General features: G+C 37.6%; 1 protein-coding gene across 1 annotated transcript in view; it reads left to right on the top strand.

The window, feature by feature from the left end:
- The window catches only part of Lonp2 (lon peptidase 2, peroxisomal), a 93016-nt gene that overhangs the window by 16572 nt on the left and 56991 nt on the right, over window positions 1-19453 (top strand). Inside the window, exons 5-7 of the mRNA XM_090357678.1 lie at window positions 994-1157; window positions 6301-6395; window positions 9718-9976. Of these exons, the coding sequence (XP_090213804.1) occupies window positions 994-1157; window positions 6301-6395; window positions 9718-9976 (518 nt within the window). The remainder of the gene's footprint in view (window positions 1-993; window positions 1158-6300; window positions 6396-9717; window positions 9977-19453) is intronic.

Here is a 19453-nt window from a genome sequence, read left to right as displayed (position 1 = left end):
CAGAGAGTAATAGAATTAGCATGTAATTATCTCTCTATAATTGCACTCAAATGCTTTATTTCCTCAACAATAAAATCATTGATGTACTTTTTTTTTTTTGAGAGAAATAGCTATGTAGCCCAGTCTGGCCTTTTCTCTCAAGTTACCAAGTACTAGGATTCCAGGAATGTACTACTATGCTTAGTTCATGGATGTACTTCTCAAACCTCATTTCAGATTTTTCATTTGAAATATTTTAAATATTTTATTGGTAAAATGTAATTGTATTTTATCTGCTAATCTCATTTATAAGAACTAAAGTTTGTATTTGGTATTCAAATACAACAAAAAGTTATATTTGGTCTGTATTTTAGTCCTTCTATACCTGACATTATTCCCTTCGGTTAATTTTTTTCCCTTTGGTAGTACTGATTTTTGAACTCAAAGTCTTGAACTTGCTAGGCAGGTAGGCACTTTGCCACTTGAGTCCACCTAATATGTATACTTTTATAGAATCATATTTTTATTTACTAATGCTTGATTTACATTTAAGTTTTATATTAAATAGAAATTTTCATAAGTTATAATAGTTGTGAAGGCTTTTAAATACCAATGTTATTTTATTCTAGCAGTAGTTAAGTTACTTTGTGATATTGAGTCAAGAATTCGAATAGGACCTGTAATACTCTTAGTATTGGGAAAGATGGTGATTTATGGGAACTATTTCAACATGACGGAACAGAAACCAAAGTTTTCTGAAGCATTGTAACTGTTGGGAAGGGAGAAGTGGTGGCCACAGGTACTTGTTAGGGAATCAGAACATAAGAATAATAAACAGTGTGGAAGTTAACTCAGGGCCCATTGGTGAGATTTTCAAAAGGTATCATAGCCATAAAGATGTCTTTTCCATACTAGTTATGACCTTACTTGTAGTTGGGCACTTTATGTCTACTTAAACTTGACACATAGTTTTTGTTGTTGTTGTTTTTGGTTTTTGTTTTGTTTTCTGTTTAGGTTATAGCAATACGTCCTATTAGGAGGATTACACATATCCCAGGTATTTTAGAAGATGAAGATGAGGATGAAGATAATGATGACATTGTCATGCTGGAAAAAAAAATAAAAACATCCAGTATGCCAGAACAGGCCCATAAAGTCTGTGTCAAAGAGATAAAAAGGTAAATTGTATTGGTGGCCAATAGAGATTCCATTCTTGAATACTTGTTTGTTAAACTTGACATTTGAAATGTGATGTAAAAAAATCAGTGCTGGGCTGGGAGTTTGGCCTAGTGGTAGAGTGCTTGCCTAGCATGCATGAAGACCCAGATTTGATTCCTGTGTACCACCTACATAGAAAAAAGCCAGAAGTGATGCTGTGGCTCAAGTGGTAGAGCTCTAGCTTTGAGAAAGTCCAAGGACAGTGCTCAGGCCCTGAGCTCAAGCCCAGGACTAGCAAAAAAAAAAAAAAAATCAGTGTTAATAAAATCTTTTAATAAAAAAAGGTAAATTGTACAAGACATTAATTCATTAGTTTTTCTTAATTAAGCTTTAAAACTGACTTATGGAGACTTAATTCTGCTACTTTGGATAGCAAGTTGAAAGCTGAATTGTTATATTTTCTGATGTTTCTTTTTCTTATATTTAATCTACTTGTAGACTGCTCTGTCCCATTGAAAACTTTGTTTTCTGTCCATTTATGGCTTTCCTAATGGTTTATACCTTTATGGAGTACTCTCTCCCTTTTTCTTTACTCCTCAGAAGACTAATTCTTAATTTTTTTTAATACAGAAGTTATAAACTTTGTTGAAAAATATTAAATACAGCTTAAATATACAGGTACATTGTGATTGTGATCTGGAATATTCAGTTTTGAAAATTTAGCATTTCTTCTTGAACTGGTTTTTATATTTAATGTAATGCCAACTAAACTCTGCTTCTTTTTCTCTTCCTTCTCTCTCCTCCTCTCCCAGTCTCATGAATGAATATATATATATATATATATATTTTTTTTTTCCACAAAAGGAACTTTCTTTGGGATACTTCTTATTTGTAATGAGGAGGCAATAGTATTAACCCCACAGTGTTTTTGGAGTTTAAAAATCTAGATGTTCCTGGTAACAGCAAGCATTCGGCAGATCTTTTTTTTTAATTAAAGAATTTATTAACATTGATTTTTACACCATATTACAGATGACATATTTAACAAACAAGTATTCAAGAAGAGAATCTGTATATACAATATCTGGTACTTAGATTTTAGAACATAATTAAAATTCAGCTGAGGGTTTGGATGTCATAGATACATATTAATCTATGTAATAAAACATTATGTCTATTGACTCATAAATTTTTATGTCTGTGTAGTTGTGTTTATACTTCCAGTACCATGTCCATAGCATTGGGTACACAAATATTGAGTCCTCACTCTTGTACTGTTTGGATCTAATAGCCACATATTAAAGATATCATGCGCCTTTTGGTTGTCTTGAATTGTCTCACTCAACATGATTCTCTCTAGATTCATCCACTTCCCTGCAAATGCCATTATTTTATTGACTCTTGGCTATGTAGAATTCCAGTGTGTGTGTGTGTGTGTGTGTGTGTGTGTGTGTGTGTATGTGTATGCCACATTTTTATATCCATTTATCTGCATTAGAGCATCTGGATTGTTTCCATTGCCTGGCTATTGTGAATAGTGCAGAGATGAACATAGCAGAGCAGGTGTCCTTATAATGTGTTGGGTCATGATGTTCAGGATAGATGCCCAGAAGTGGTATGGCGGGATCATAGGGAAGACCTATTTTCAGTTCTTTAAGAAACCTCCATACTGCTTTCCAGAGTGGCTGATCTTGCTTACAAGCCCACCAGCAGCGCAGTAGGGGGGTTTCATTTTCTCCACAATCCTGCCAGCATCTGTCATTGTCTGAGTTCAAAATCTTGGCCATTCTTGTCGGGTAAGGTTGTGTCTTACGGTTGTTTTTATTTTCATTTCCTTTATGACCATGGATGATGAACATTTTCTCATATGCTTTTCTGCCATTTTAAACTCTTCTTTTATAAGTCTCTCTTTAGTTCCCTTGCCCATTTAGTGATTGGTTTGTTGTGTTTGGGTTTATTAGTTTGTTGAATTCCCTGTAGATACTAGATGTTAAGCATTTGTCTGATGTATTATTGGTAAATATCTTTTCCAAGTTGGTTGGCTGTCTTTCTACATTAGTAGCTATACTTTTATCTGTGCAGAAACTTTTTAGTTTTAGATAGTCCCATTTATCAAGTCTCTCTTCAATCTGTTGTAACCCTGGGATTCTGTTCAGGAAGTTTTTGCCTGTGCCTATGAGTTCCAGTGTCTCTCCAACTCTATTGTGTAGTAGTTTCAAGGTTTCCGGTCTGATATTGAGGTCTTTGATCCATTTTGAGTGAATATTTGTGCATGGCAAAAGGCTAGGGTCAATTTTTAATTTTCTGCATGTGATTGCCCAGTTTCCCAACACCAATAATTGAATAGCCTGTGTTTGTTCGACTGTATATCTTTGTCTCCTTTGTCAAATACAAGTTAACTATAGGTATGTGGTTCTATTTCTGAATCTTCTATTCTGTTCCATTGATCTTCTGGTCTATTTTTGTGCTAATACCATGCTGCACCTTTCTGGCTCTTAGAGCAGGAGCTGGGCCCCTGCTGGTCTGCCCTTCAGTTCCTGCTGTGTTTCAGGGACGTGCTGGCTGCTTTTGGTAGAGTTTTTCTGTGACTCTGTAGGGGGCCCCCTGGTGCTGGCTTGCCAGAGGCTCCCAGCAGGAGGGTGCCCCACTTGCTTTTAGTTCTTTCAGATGCTGGCAAGCAGACTCACACACAGGCCAACCTGCTGTTGGAAGGCAGGGTCTTAGCGCTCCTCAGGCTCCAGTTTGAGTGGCCTAGAAGAGGAGACTGTTGGGCAGGTGGGAGCAGGAAGACCTCCACCTCCTTTGTTGGTGTGATTGGTCTTAGAGCCCGCCCGCCTGTCAGTCTTCAGTCAATTGCCTGGGGGAATGGGCTGTTGGGGGAAGGGACAGGATTCTGAATTCCTTGCCCCCCCCCCTTTGCACTTGCCAATCTTTCTTGGGTAGAGTGGGAGGGGATCTGGGTTAAGTTTTGTAGCTTATCACCAGCTCTGCTTTCTTGATGGGTTTGCGGGAACCCGCTGGACTACTTACTCCTGGGGGTTTGTCTGCGAGCTGCTCCAAGGTGTTGGAGGGTCGTTCGCCTCCCCTCTGGTCTTGGCTGCTGTCTGTGCTATCCACGCCTGGTCTGTATGGGGTTTCTGAGTCTGTATTCTGCTGCTTGCTGGAGTTCTGGGCTTCTGGGCCCTGGCGCCCACTGCTGCAGCTTGGAGCTGGTGGCAGGAGATGGGGAAGGGTCCTCGAGTTTTGGATTCTTTGAGAATGTTGGATATAAGCTTAGTCTGTGTTTCTTTTCCCATTTGTGTACTTTGTTGCTTCTTGAATTTGTAGTTGTGGGTTTCTTTGGATAGTTGGCTCATGGGATTCCCTGATTCTCTCTTTTTTGAGAGAGAGAGCTAGGCTGGGTCCCTATTGTTGTGGTGCTGTCTTGCTCTATTTCAGCAAATCTTGAATCCTATGAGCAATCAGCTGGTAGAGCAGCTTCTGATGCAAGTCACCAAGTGCAGATTCTTCTGTGTTAGTAAACACGCAGACATACGTGCACAAGGAACACAGCATAGGGGCCCAGAAGGTCAAGAAAGGAGTTTTGATGGCAAGCTTGGAAGAGGTGACAGGTGCAGTCAGCGTTTTGCGCATCTAATTCTTAATTTTTTTTAAACTTTATTTATGTATTTAGTTTTTGAGGTAAGGTCTCTTTGTGTTGTAGTTTACACTGGCTGTGACCTGGAAACATCGCTCAAATGCTGGAATTATAAGCAGATGTCATCCTACCATCTATTAAGGCATTCTTTTTAAAAAAATCATTCTGGCCAGGAGTATGGCCTAGTAGTAGAGTGCTTGCCTTGCATGCATGAATTCCCAGGTTTAATTCCTTGATAGTACATACATAGAAAAAGTCGGAATTGGTGCTGTAGCTCAAATGGTAGAACTCTAACCTTGAGAAAGCCAAATGACATTGTTGAGGCTCTGAGTTCAAGCCCCAGAACTGGCAAAAAAAAATATTTAAATATATTCTAATCTCTGAATTCAAGGTACTGTCACTAACCTCTTTTTTTTGGGGGGGTGACATGCTTGCTGCATTTCCTTGCTTGTTCAGCGGAGCTATACCACTGGAGCCACATCTCCAGCTGTAATCTTTTGTTAAATACTGAAAGAGATATATCATTTCCATTTATATCTACATTCTCCTATCAGGCTTTACTGTTGTAACTTCCTTTACATTGTCTAGAAGAAAAGACCATACTTCTTTGTTTTGATGTGATGTTTGTTTAGTTATTTTTGTGTCTTTACTTGACACTGAGTTCTTTTCTTTCTAGGCATGAATCCCCACTGAGCTATTTCCTTAGCTACATTGTTGCCTTTAGATTATAAATTCCAGGGAACAATAACTATAGATTTCTCTTCATACTAAGTCAATATAGCAATGATAACAAAATAAGACATATCATCATTTGCATACCTTAGTTAGTTGGAATGTCATTTTTCCTTTATATTGCAATGTGTATGTGTGTATGCTCACGTATGTATGTTTTTGTGTGAGTGTGTATATTGGCTAGGGCTTGAATTCAAGGCCTGGGCACTAGGCACTGTATCTTAGCTTTTTCATTCAAGGCTGATGTTCTACCATTTGAACCACAGTTCTATTTGCATCCTTTTGATGACTACTTAAAGATGAGTGTCATAGACTTCCCTGCATGGCTTCAGACATCTATCCTCACATCTCAGCCTCCTGAGTAACTGGGATTATAGTCGTAAGACACGGACACAAATTATTTTTATTATTAACCAGTTATTCAAAAAACTTTTCTCAGGCTGGGTGCCTATAATCCAAACTACTCAGGAGGCTGAGATTTGAGGAGGTAGTTCGCAGCCAACCCAGGCAGGAAAGTCTATGAGATACTTGTCTACAAATAACACACACAATAGAAGAGGTGTGGCTCATGTGGTAGAGCATTGACACAAAATCTCCAGGGAGAGGGCCCAGGCTCTTAAACTCAAGACCCACAATGGGCTCCAAGAAAACAAACAACAACAACAGAAAAAAACGCACAAAACTTTTCCAGATATGTTTAAATATGTATGATATGGGAATGTGCTTGATTTGATTTTTTTGTTGTATGGACTTTTATGTTCTTGAACATGTCTGTTTTGTATTCTTTCCCACAGACTCAAAAAAATGCCTCAGTCAATGCCAGAATATGCTCTGACTAGAAATTATTTGGAACTTATGGTGGAACTTCCTTGGAATAAAAGTACAACTGGTAGGCCAACAAAATAACACTTCAGTTTTAGTTTAGTTGTCACTAAGAAAGTTTGTGCAAATTCTCATGGCAGATGAAGATTTATTGAAAGAGATTGTCCTTTCCCTAGTGAGCATTTTTGGTGCCTTACTGAAAGTTGATCATGTGTTTGTGAGTTTGTGTCTGAGCTGTTTTTTTCTGTTGGTTTGGGTGTCTGCTTTTATGCCCAGAACCATACTTTCTGATGACTGTAGTTTGTAAGGTAACTCAGAATCAAGCAGATAATGGTCTTACTTTATTCTGTTTGTTTAGGATTGCTTTGGTTAATTTGAATTCTTCTGAAATTCCCTATTAAGTTTTTCCCATTTGTGTTAAAAATGTCACTGGAATTTTTCTATTCTGCCATCTGGCTGATGTCACACCCTATAATTAATGTTTTTTGCCGTTCATTATTTGTGCATGCTTTGTTTGACTTTGCGGGGAAAAAAAGCGGACTTTTTTTTGCCAATGATGGGGCTTGAACTTGGGGCCTGGGTACTATTCTTGAGCTTTCTCAAAGCTAGCATTCTATCACTTGAGCCACAGCACCACTTCTGACTTTTTCTGTGTGTATGTGATACTGAGGAATCAAATCTAGAGCTTCGTGCATGCTAAGCAAGCACTCTACCACTAGACCACACTCCCAGCCCCAAATTAGGATTTTTTTTAATAGTTTATGAAATAATGTATTTCTCAATACTCTCAATCAAACTGTAAACTTTATATACTTCACAGGTTCATAAGAAAACTAAACTTTGAGGAACTTATTAGTAAATGCCAAATATTACTGTAAACATTATTCATTCTCCAAAAGAAATATTTTCCAGTAAAGAGAGAATGACAGGGGCTGGGAGTTTGGCTTACTGGTAAGAGTGCTTGCCTACCATGCATGAAGACCTGGGTTTGATTCCTCAGCACCTCACATACATAGAAAAAGCCAGAAGTGGTGCTGTGGCTTAAGTGGGAGAGTGCCAGCCTTGAGAAAGCCCAAGGACAGTGCTCAGGCCCTGAGCTCAAGCCACAGGACTGGCAAAAAAAAAATATTAAAAAAAGAGAGAGAATGACAGTAGATTTACTATTATAACTTTTTTCTCCTATCAGAACCTAGTTAACTCTGTTTTATCCCTCAGTAGATTTTTTTTCTGTATCAAAAGCTTTTAATACCAGTTTTTCCAGAGGTTTCAATGTATTTTCTTGGTAGTAATATATATATATATATATGCTGATTTCTTTTTTCCTTTTTGAATTTTGTTTGTTATTGGTTTAGTTTACACATAAGATTCATTGAGCCAGGAGTGGTGGCTCATGACTGTAATCCTAGCTACTTAGGAGGCTGAGATCTAGGTTCAAAGCCAGCTTAGACAAAAGGACCTAAGACTCTTATCTCCAGTTAACCTCTAGAAAATGGGAAGTGGGGCTTGGATCAAGGGTAGGTTGGTAGCCTTGAGCTGAAGAGCTCAGGGATAGTACCCAGGCCCAGGGGTAGGGTGGTAGCCTTGAGCTAAAGAGCTCAGGGACAGCGCCAGGCCAAGTTCAAACCCCATGACCCACAAAAAAAGATCAATTGAGTTCTCCAGATGTTGGCGATTCTAGGCTGAGATCTGAGAATCATGATCGTAAGCCAACCTGGACATACATATCTATGTGACTCTTATCTCCAACCAAACAGAAAACAAAAAGAATCAGAACTGGAGGTATGGAAAATGTCACGTGAAAGCTTGAGGCCCTGACTTAAAGCCCAAGTACCAACACACACAAGATTACAAGATGTATTGAGTACAAGATATATTGAGTTCAATAGTAGATTGATAGCTTAAACTCCTGTTGGTATAAAAGTAGTTGTATGCGTCACTTTAAAAAAAGTGAACAGTGGGCTGGGAGTTTGGCCTAGTGGTAGAGTGCTTGCCTAGCATGCACGAAGACCGGGGTTCAATTTCTCAGTACCACATATATAGAAAAAAGCCAGGAGTGATGCTGTGGCTCAAGTGGTAGAGCTCTAGCGTTGAGAAAGCCCAAGGACAGTGCTCAGGCCCTGAGCACAAGCCCAAGACTGGGGAAAAAAAAAAAAGGTAAACAGCTACATTATCCCATTAATAAAATACCTGCATAAAAAATAATGGATACTTCAAAAACATTAGTCCCCAAAATACATATAGGGTTTCTAAATACTACTAGATTAGAAAATAGTAATTTTTAATTTATTTAAAAATTTTTATCTATCCCAAGTTCAATTCCTACCTCCACAAAAAATCAAGGAGGGAGAAAGGGAAAAGAAATAGGAGAGGAAGTACTATAAGGAGAGAGGGAGAGGAAGGAAGAAGAGAGAAGGAAACCTACCAGTTAGCCTCAGAAGACCATCCTTTCTAGTATTAAGAATGAACTATCCTGAAAGTGTCAGATTTCAGACTCCTAGCTGGGCACTAATAGTTGATGTTAAAGAATCATTGATGAGCCAGGCATGGTGGCTCATGTCTGTAATCCTAGCTACTTAGGAGGCTCTGAGGATTTAATCTGAACCAAGGCCTTCATGCATGCTAGGCAAGCATTACCACTAGGCCACATTCCCAGCTCCAGTATTAAACAGAAAAACTAAAAGTATAGGTCTCCTCAAAGACTCACTGAGAAATTGGTCTTTTTTTCCTTTGGGTGTGTAGTACTGGGTTTTGAACTCAGAGCCATTCTCTTTTTCAGCTTATCATTCACAGCTTACACTCTACCACTTCATGCCTCACATCCAGCATTTTGCTAATTAATTAGAATTTGGGGCTGGCTTCTAACTATGATGCCTTCAGAGTAGGGTATAGGCATGAATCACTAGCATGTGGTTCCAAGTGTATTTTTTTTAAATATATGGATATATATATATAGTCAGTCCTGGGGCTAAAACTCAGGGCTTGGGCATTGTCCTTGGACACTTTTTGCTCAAGGCTAGTGCTCTTTGACTTGAGCCACAGTGCCATTTCCTGCTTTTTCTGTGTATGTGGTACTGAGGAATCGAACCAGGGCTTTGTGCATGCTAGGTGAGCACTCTACCACTAGGCGACACTCACAGCCCTAAAAATGATATTTTTAAGTAGTTGTACCAAGTGGTTACCATTCTACAAATCAGCTTATAAGTAAGTGCACTGCATCTTGATTGATATCACTGCTTTCATCGTTCTCCTCTATCCCTCCTAACCCAACCCATCCCTGAACATTTATCATATTAACAACATTTTTCTAAAACAAAAATTTCAACCTTTGCCATGTTTGAAGGAAGTTCTTTCACTTAGATAGTCCATGATATTTCTGTTTTGTTTTACAGATCGCCTGGACATTAGAGCAGCCCGGATTCTTCTGGATAATGATCATTATGCCATGGAAAAATTGAAGAAAAGAGTTCTGGAATATTTGGCTGTTCGACAGCTGAAGAACAACCTGAAAGGTCCAATTCTGTGCTTTGTCGGTCCTCCTGGCGTTGGCAAAACAAGTGTGGGACGATCTGTGGCCAAGACTCTTGGTCGAGAATTCCACAGGATTGCACTTGGAGGAGTGTGTGATCAGTCGGATATTCGAGGACACAGGTAAACTATTATCTCGTCTTAATTTTTGATTCTACCTCCCTTATGTTGATTATGTTGATTAGAGCCTCTCCCAAGCCTCTCTCAAAGCTCGAGCTCTACCACTTGAGCCACAGCATCACTTTGGCTTTTTTCTATGTATGTCGTGCTAAGAAATCAAATCCGGGTCTTTGTGCATGCTAGGCAAGCACCCCACCACTAGGCCAAACTCTTGGTGTCCACTTTTCTTTAAAAGGACTATTTGCAGTATATTGAGTCAAACAGGCATTTCCAGTAAACCCAATGGTCTACCAAATTAAATTTGGCAGTTTTGTGGCAGTGGGCAGATAATCAGAGTTTCCGTTTTTCTGGAATTTCAATGAAATGTAATTGTTAATTACTTTTTAATTGGTTACTTTTCATGTCTTTACATTCATTTTGTCTTAGCATTTCATAAATAATGATGACTAACTCAACTCTTCAGGGCAGATGGGAGCCTACAATACTGGGATTTGAATGCAGAGCTTTGTACTTACTAGGCAGATGTTGTATCACTTGGGAAATATCCTCAGCCCATAAGTAATTTTTTTGTCAGTCCAAAGACTTGAACTCAGGGCTTGGGCACAGTCCCTGAGCTTCTTTTGCTAAAAACTAGCACTCTCCCACTTGAGACACAGTGCCACTTCCATCTTTTTCTGTTTATATGGTACTGAGGAATTGAACCCAGGGCTTCTTCCATACTAGACTAGCACTCCACCACTAAGCCACATTCCCAGCCCCTGTTAGTAATCTTTGATAGCAAATAATTATGCTTGTACTTTAACTTTTCTTTTGTGAAAGCTGACATGTATGCTATGAATATGAATAAAAAAGATGAAGATTAGCCTTAAATTTTGGACTCACTGTCTATTAAAATAATTAAACTATGAAACTGTCTCTCATTAATATATATTATTAGAATCAGGTTTATATGTTATATATGTTGCTTACTTAGCCTTGGGGAAACCTGAACATATCTATTTCATGGTTTAAAGATTTCATAATAGCTGTGGACCAATGGTTTGTGGCTATAGTATTAGATACTGAGGAGACAGAGACCTGAGAATCATGGTTTAAAGCCAGCCCAAGTAGGAAAATATAAGGCTCTTATCCTCAGTTTACCACCAAAAAGCCAGAAATGGAGCTGTGGTATAACTGGTTGAACATTAGCTTTGAACACAAGCTGGAGGATAGGCCCAGGTCCTGAGGTTAAGCCCCAGGCATATGTATGTACATACATACATACATACATACATACATACATACATACGTGTTTCATAATAGTTGTAGGTTTTAAGAAAGTATATCAATGCATCTATACTGTGTTCTAAAATATTGGAGTGCTTCCCAATATTTATATTTTGTTCCTCCCTAGTAGTAACTTTAGGAATAGCCTAGCATATGGAAGGTTCTGGATTTGGAACTCCAGCATCACAATGCTGTAAATATAGAAGTCCAAATTATTTATGTTATTATTATTTATTTAATTATTAAATTATTATTTAATGTTAAAATAACATTATTTTATTCACAAGAATTTCTAATTTCAGGTGGGAATGGGAAACTTTTAAAAGTTTCCTATGAGCAATGGTTATTTTATTCTTTGCTTGTAGTTCTTATGTATCAAAGAAGGATCATTCCAAGATTTTAATAACTAATCAATGAGAGTACAGATTAGGGCCAAGAATTGATTTGGGACATTTCTTGGCAATTTCAAAATGGATTTTTATTGTCTAGAATTTTTATTCTCAAATGTGCCACTAGAGGCTGTAGTTTGCTTTCCTAATAAAATTGACATCAATACCCTTGGACCAACAAGAGAGCTGGATGTAGAAGCAAAATATTTTGATTTTACTTTTTTTTTTCTTTTTTTTTTTCTTTTTTTTTTTTTTTGCCAATCCTGGGGCTTGCACTCAGGACCTGAGCACTGTCCTTGGACTTTCTCAAGGCTTGTGTTCTACTACTTGAGTCACAATACTACTTCCAGCTTTTTCTATGTATGTGGTACTAAGGAATCAAATGTGGGTCTTCGTGTATGCTAAGCAAGCACTCTACCACTAGACCAAACTCCCAGCCCCTGATTTTACTCTTAAAGTTTTTTTAGGAGGTGTTCCCTTTTCAAGTGTCTTGATTTATGATTACATTTTTTAAGATTGTTTCTCATCTTTAGTAGGCATAATGTTATAAAGAAGTGATGCCTTGGGTACATGACATGCTGATAATTTGTCCTTATTTTACTATGCTCTTGATTTTTCTGTAGTGCTTGGAAAGTATTAGTGCCTAAAACACAGTAAGCAGTCCCTAAATATTTATGTTATTATTCTTCATTAAACCTATTACTCTTATAACTTAGATTTGTAAGCTTCAGTATGACTTTTTGTGCCAGGACTAGGGCTTGAACTCAGAGCCTCATGCTCTCATTTGGCCTTTTCCAGTCATGGCTGGTACACTATCACTTAAAACATATCTCCAGTTCTGGCATTTGGCTCATTAGTTAGAAATAAGTCTTGGCAGATTTTTCTGCCTGAGCTGGTTTTGAACCATAATTCTCAGAGCTTATCTCCTGAGTAGCTAAGAATATAAGTATGAGCCACTGGTATGAGTGAATTTTTGCAAACTTCAATCTGATTTTTTAAATTATATTTTAAAACATCTTATTCTCAGCATTACAAATATGTCTAGTTGGGTCCTGGTAACTCACACCTATCACCACTCAAAAACCAGAAGCAGTGCTGTGGCTCCAAGTGGTAGAGTGCTAGCTTTGAGCAAAAAAGCTCAGGGACAACACCCAGGCCCTGAGTTCAAATCCCACAACTGACCAAAAAAAATTTATTTCCCAGTGGTGAAGAGTATGCACTTACTATGGTCTTGTTGCTTCTTATGAGCATTAAGTTTAAACAGATAACTTTTTAAAATCTTTACATGCATAAAAAATGCATTCGCTTTTTCCCAGGGAGTGTCCTTTCGTGTGATTATAGTATAACAACCTGCTCCTGTGTTATTTGAAATTCCTGCCATCTCCCCTGTTAAATTATTAAAGTCTGGTGAAAGTGTTTATTTGGAAACATGTTGGGAGGTATGTGGAGGGCTGTGGTGGTTAAGATGGTAAGGGCAGAGTACATCTTGTCAGAATTATGAGTTGAAGGTGATCAGGAACAGAGGAAAAAGAACAGTAGAGGATTATAGTCTGGCCACCCAGGGCGTCTGAGGAGCTTGGTGGTTCCATGTGACCCTTGAGGCATTTGGGAAACACCCAAGTCTTGGCATTTGAATACTGGTCACATGCTCACAATTAGAGTTCATGGAAAGTTTTGTTTTCCCTCAGCCTCTGAGTAGGCACCACTGTTCTGCAATCTTAAAATAGCCAAGAAAAAACAGAGCTGCTTTATGTTATCTCCCTTGCTATTCTCCATTTGGACCTTTATGGCCGTCATTTTCCCAAGCTTGAAAACACCAGCCATTTGGTAGAAGTATCTGATAAGTTCCTGTGGAGGTACCCACAAGTTAGGCATTGATTTTTTCAAAACAAGAGAAGATGTTTTTCTTAGAGCCAATAAGTAGAAAGGTGGAAGATAGAAAAGAATGAGAAATGTACATTTAAATCTTAAATTGGGAAAATAATAATGATATTAACACTGTCCCATTGTTATTTTGAGTGCTAAAAAGAAGGAGTAATTCTTACCTCCTTACTAACTCATGCAGTTTTTTAGTCTTTTCAATATTTTACATTTGGGTTTTTCTCCACTGGTTTTTTGTAATTATTTTGATTTTTTATTATTATATTGTTACTGTATAGAGGAAATCGGTAATATATAGAGGAAATCCAGTTATATAAGTCAGGTAATGAGTACATTTCTTTTGGAGCAATGTCCCTCTCCCCCTTTCTCTCCCAGTTTTTCCCTCCCATCCTAACCCACAAGTTCTGTAATTCATTTTCAACATAATGTTTAGTACCAGTGCTGCATTTGTTCACCATTGGCAATTTTTTGTTGTTGCTGTTCACTTTATATCACAAAATAGCTGTCTCTATCTTTGTCAGTTTGTTTCAGTTCAAACTTTATGCTAACTAAAGTCATTTGGTGGAAGTTCAAAATAACTTGGGTTTTGACATTATTATATAGTTCAGACTGGCCTGGAACTTGCTGTGTAACTTAGGCTGGCTCAAATTTATGACCTTTCAGAGTGCTAGGATTAGTAAAACAATGAAACTATGTTTGCTTAAGTCTTTTTTGCTTTAGTTTTTCTTTGGTAAAATAATATATTCATATTTTTATACTTCAAATATACTTTCAAATCACTGTTGATAATAACCCTGGGAAAACTTTCCCAGCTGTTTGTACAGATAATAAAACTATATTACTTCAAAGAATCCTTGGTTCAATTTTTAGACAGAATGAGAAAAACAGTCTTACGACTTCCATGTTTATAGATTTTTATAGTAATCTGAAATAGTGATGTTATAAATTAGCTGTTTCATTATTAGTCTCTACAAGGAAAAAGATAATTGCTGCAGTTAGCTTTTAATATTTTTAGCCTATTATGGTTTTCTCACTATTATAACTTACATTTGTATATAGCTCTTATTTGTATTTCTAAAACAGGTTTATAGTCTCAGTATAGATTTTCTCCATTAACATAAGTGCTTTCAGTTATGAACATTCTCTTCTCTATGACCATGTATTGTCTTCTGTGCTCCTTTAACAATTAAATCATGTAGGTCTCTGGCATTTCTAAGGTCTAAAACTTAAATACAAAGTGAGCATCCCTAATTTGGAAATCTAGAATGCTACAAAATCCAAAACTTTTTTAAATTGTCAGGGTGATGTATAGGGGCGTTGTAGTTACATCCATCAGGTAGTGAGTACATTACTTCGTAAACATTGATACCCCCTCCCACCTCCCACGTTTTTCTCCCACTTTCCCTCCCCTCACCCCTTCCTAATCATATTGTTTTTTCTCCTTCCTTTTCCTATTTCAAATAAATAAATGTATAAATGTACCAAAGTCAGATACAGTAACAACATGAGATAAACCACAAGGGGAAATAAAGAGAAAAGAACTAATTTCACATAGTATCTTAAGAACAACAATCACAATGACGCAATGATAAACCTTGTTTCTTTCTTTTTTTTTTTTTTCTTTTGCCAGTCCTAGCGCTTGAGCTCAGGGCCTGGACACTGTCCTTGGACACTTGTTGCTCAAGGCTAGAGCCCTGCCACTTGTGCCTCAGCACCACTTCTAGCTTTTTCTGAGTATGTAGTACTGTGGAGTTGAACCCAGGGCCTTGTGCATGCTAGGTGAGCACTCTATCAGTAAACTATGCTCCTGGGCCTTAAATCTCATGTTTCTGTATCCTGGAGTTCATTTCTCTCAGCCTCATCCTATATGGCCATATGTACATAGATTTTGACCTGTTGTGAATCTCTCTGCTAGGAGAATCTTAAATATATATTAATGATTAAAAATGAGGGAAACCATGGCACCTGTGTTCCTTTGGGTCTAGCTTATCAAACTTAATATGATTTTTTCCAAGTCTTTCCATTTCCTTAAAATGGGGTGATGTCATTCTTTCCGATTGCAGCATAGAATTCCATTATATATAAATACCACATCTTGTTGATCCATTCATATACTGAGGGACATCTGGATTGGTTCCATATCTTAGCTATGGTAAATAATGTTACATTTAACATTGTTGTGCTAGTAGCTTTAGTATGTGCTTGTTTATGGACATTTGGGTAAATGCCTTTGAGTGGAATTGCTGGGTCCTACAGGAGCTCTATGTTGTCTTTTAAGGAACCACCATGCTGCTTTCCAGAGTAGTTGAACAATTTTACACTCACACCAGCATTGTAGTTGTGTTACCTTCTAGCCACATCCCTGCCAGCATCTGTTGTTATTAGATTTCTTGATAATGGCCATTCTAACTGGAGTGAGGTAGAATCTCAAAGTTGGTTTGATTTGCATTTATTTTATGGCCAGAGATGTCAAGCATTTCTTCATGTGTCTATTGGCCCTTTTTATTTCCTCTTCAGAGACATCTGTCTTTTAAGTCTTTAGCCCTCCTTTTAATGGGATGGTTGTTTCTTTGAGAATTTGTTTTTGAGAGATTTAATTTTTTGAGCTGTAGATATATTTTAGAGATGAGGCCTTTGTCTGTTGTATGGCAACTGAAGATCTTTTCCCACTATGTAACTTTCTATTTAACTTGCTAGCTATGTCCTTTGCCGTACAGAAGCTCTGCAGTTTAATGCAGTCCCATTTGTCCAAACTTTGTTGTCTTTCTAGGCCTTTTTAAAGAAAGTTTCGACCTGTGCCAAGAAGACCTAGTGTATCTCCTATTCCTTCCTGTAAAGTTTTCAGGGTGTCTGCTTTTACTTCATGGTCTTTGATCCATTTGGATTTAATTCTGGTGCAGGGTGACATATAAAAAAAAATCCAAAACTTGTAGAGCACTGACGTACACCAAGTGGAAAATGTTCACCTCGTATAATAAGACTCAATCAAAATATAAATGCACCAAATATTGTATAAAGTTACTTATAAGCTTTGTGTATAATGTTTACATGAAATATAAAAGAATTTTGTATTCAGGTTTGGAACCTATCCCCAAAGTATCTGTTGCATATATGCATATATTTCAGAACCCTAAAGCATTCAAAATCTCAAACACTTACAGTTCTGAGCATTTCAGACAAGGGGTAATTAATTGTGTACCTAAAAAAATCAAGCTGGGGCCAGATACCGGTGGCTCATACCTGTAATCCTAGCTACTCAGGAGGCTGAAATCTGAGGATCATGGTTCAAAGCCAGCCTGGGCACGAAAGTCCTTGAGACTCCTTATCTGCAGTTAACCATCAGAAAACCAGAACTGGCACTGTGGCTCAAAGTGGTAGAACACTAACTAGCCTTGAGCAAAAGAGCCCAGGAACAGCACCCAGGCCCAGAGTTCAAGCACCATAACCCACCATACCACACACACTCCCCCCTCCCCAAAAAATGATGCCAATGGCTCATACCTTCAACTAGTAACTCAAAAGCCTGAAATTTGGACAGTTGAGGTTTGAAGCCAACCCCAGATGAAGTGACTCCATCTTCAAAATAACCAGCTTTATAAAGCCAGGCTGGAAGTGCTATTCAAGTGGTAGAACATCAGCAAACCGGCCAAACAAAACAGAAACCCCGAATTCAAGCACTGCTGCGCGCCAAGTGGGAGCGGCTCATGCCGGTAAGCATAGCTACTCAGAAGACTAAGATCTGAGGATGGCAGTTAGAAACTAGTCTGGTCAGAATAGTACCCAGGAGGTGCTTATCTCCAGTTAACCACTGGAGAAACAAACAGCAACAACAACAACAACAACAAAAAACAATACAAAAGGAAATGGAGCTATGTTTCAAAATGGTAGAGTGCTAACCTTGAGGAAAAGAGCTCAGGGACAGAGCCCAAGCTCTGAGTTCAAGGAATCATTCATGGATCCATGGATTCAAGAAATCCCATGGAACATTCCTCAATGTAATAAAGGCTGTGTATGAGAAACCTACTGCTAGTATTACACTTAATGGTGAAAAGCTAAAGCCATTCCCTCTAAAATCAGGAACGAGACAAGGATGCCCACTCTCTCCACTCCTCTTTAACATAGTACTAGAATTCATTAGAATTTCTTTTAAGTTTATTCCTTTTTCCAGTTTGAGGTATATATGCACATATATACACACACACATATATATAGATAGATACACATATCTATAAACACATATCTTGCTAGAAATTTTCAAAAATAAAATAAAATCTTTGTATTTTTCTTTTTTCTTTCCTTCTTTTTTTTGCCAGTCCTGGGGATTGAACTCAGGGCCTGACCACCGACATTGCGCTTTCTCAAGGCTAGTACTCTGCCACTTGAATCACAGTACCAGTTCTAGCTATTTGTATGTATGTGGTGTGGAGGCATTGAACCCGGGTGTTCATGCATGCTAGGCAAGCACTCTACCCCTAGGCCAAACTCCGAGCCCAAATCTTCATATTTTTCTATCATAAGATCATCATTGTTAATTTTTTTTTCCTTCCTTGGCACGTATTTTTGCCTGTTGCTGTCATTCCATTGCTACTTCACATTATGAAACATGAAGTCTTCTCTTTTGTCAGTTCTTTGAAAATATAATTTTAGTATATACCACGGACTATAAGAATCCTTTGAAAATTAAAAAAAATCGTGAAAAAATCTTATTCCTGAGTTTTAGATGTTATTAGTAAAAATGGATTTGCCAGCCTTTTGTGTTACATTAGGTTTGAATATCTACAAATAGAGCAGAATAATAACATAGTTGATTACTGTGGGGCTGCAGATGAAATTCTCTGTAGTTCTGTGTGAAGGATAAACTAAATCTGATCTTATTTAAATTTTTGAAATAATCATTGTGTATGTGTGTGTGTATGCATGTGTGTACACTTGTGCACATGTACATTCTGATTCTGGGGCTTCAACTCATAGCTTCAGCTCTAGCCTCAAACGTTTTGCTCAAAGCGAGTGCTGTACCACTTGAGCCACAGCTGTATTATTGACTTTTTTGGTAGTCAGTTGTAGATAAAGTCTTACAGACTTTCCTGCCTTAGCTGGCTTCGAATTTTTGGATCTTAGCCTCCTGAAAGCATATGAATTGTTATATTGCGGTACCACCAGAATTAGTTTTTATGCATTAATTACATTTTACTTTTTTGTTACAATAGCCTAGTAGTACAAAAGAATATCATTGTGATAATTCCATAGCTGTGTACAGTATAATTTGAACAAGTTCACCTGTATTTTATTGCCTCAACTCTACCTCCTCAGATTTAATGCATTTTTAATAATCATGTTTGTTTCCATTTTAGTAAAAAATGATAGATAATTATATATGCAAGCTAATGAAGTCATTAAAGTAATAGATTTTGTTTAAACCCTATTATACTGTGTTGCTTTCAATATACATCACTATGAAGAAGTATAGAAAATATTCATATATTGTGTTATTAAGAAATGGTTGTACAACCTAGATATCCCTCAGTTGATGAGTGGATCAACAAGATGTGGTATTTGTACACAATGGAATTCTAGCTACTGTCAGAAAGAACGACATCGCCCCATTTGTAAGGAAATGGAAAGACTTAGAAAAAAATCACATTAAGTGAAGTAAGCCAGACTCAAAGGAACATAGGTTTCCCTCATTTGTCATAATCAGTAGAAACCTTGGGCTCTCCTAGCAGAGATTTGCAATAGAGCAAAACCTAGATACATAAGGCCATACAGTATGACGCAAATGAAAGGACCTCTAGGATATAGAAACAAAAGCCATATAATGAGTGATTGTTGTCCTTAATGTTCTATGTTATCTCTCATCTCTTTTGCTGTCCCTTGGTTATCTCATATTGTTACAGTATTTCACTTTGTTATCTGATATATTCGATATATTTGTATTTGGTTATTT

Source organism: Megascapheus bottae, chromosome 24, assembly GCF_031878675.1.
Source record: "Megascapheus bottae isolate mThoBot1 chromosome 24, mThoBot2.hap1, whole genome shotgun sequence".
In the NCBI taxonomy this organism is placed as follows: domain Eukaryota; kingdom Metazoa; phylum Chordata; class Mammalia; order Rodentia; family Geomyidae; genus Megascapheus; species Megascapheus bottae.
Note: the sequence above shows the minus strand (reverse complement) of the source record. Positions and strands in the feature narration are given on the sequence as shown.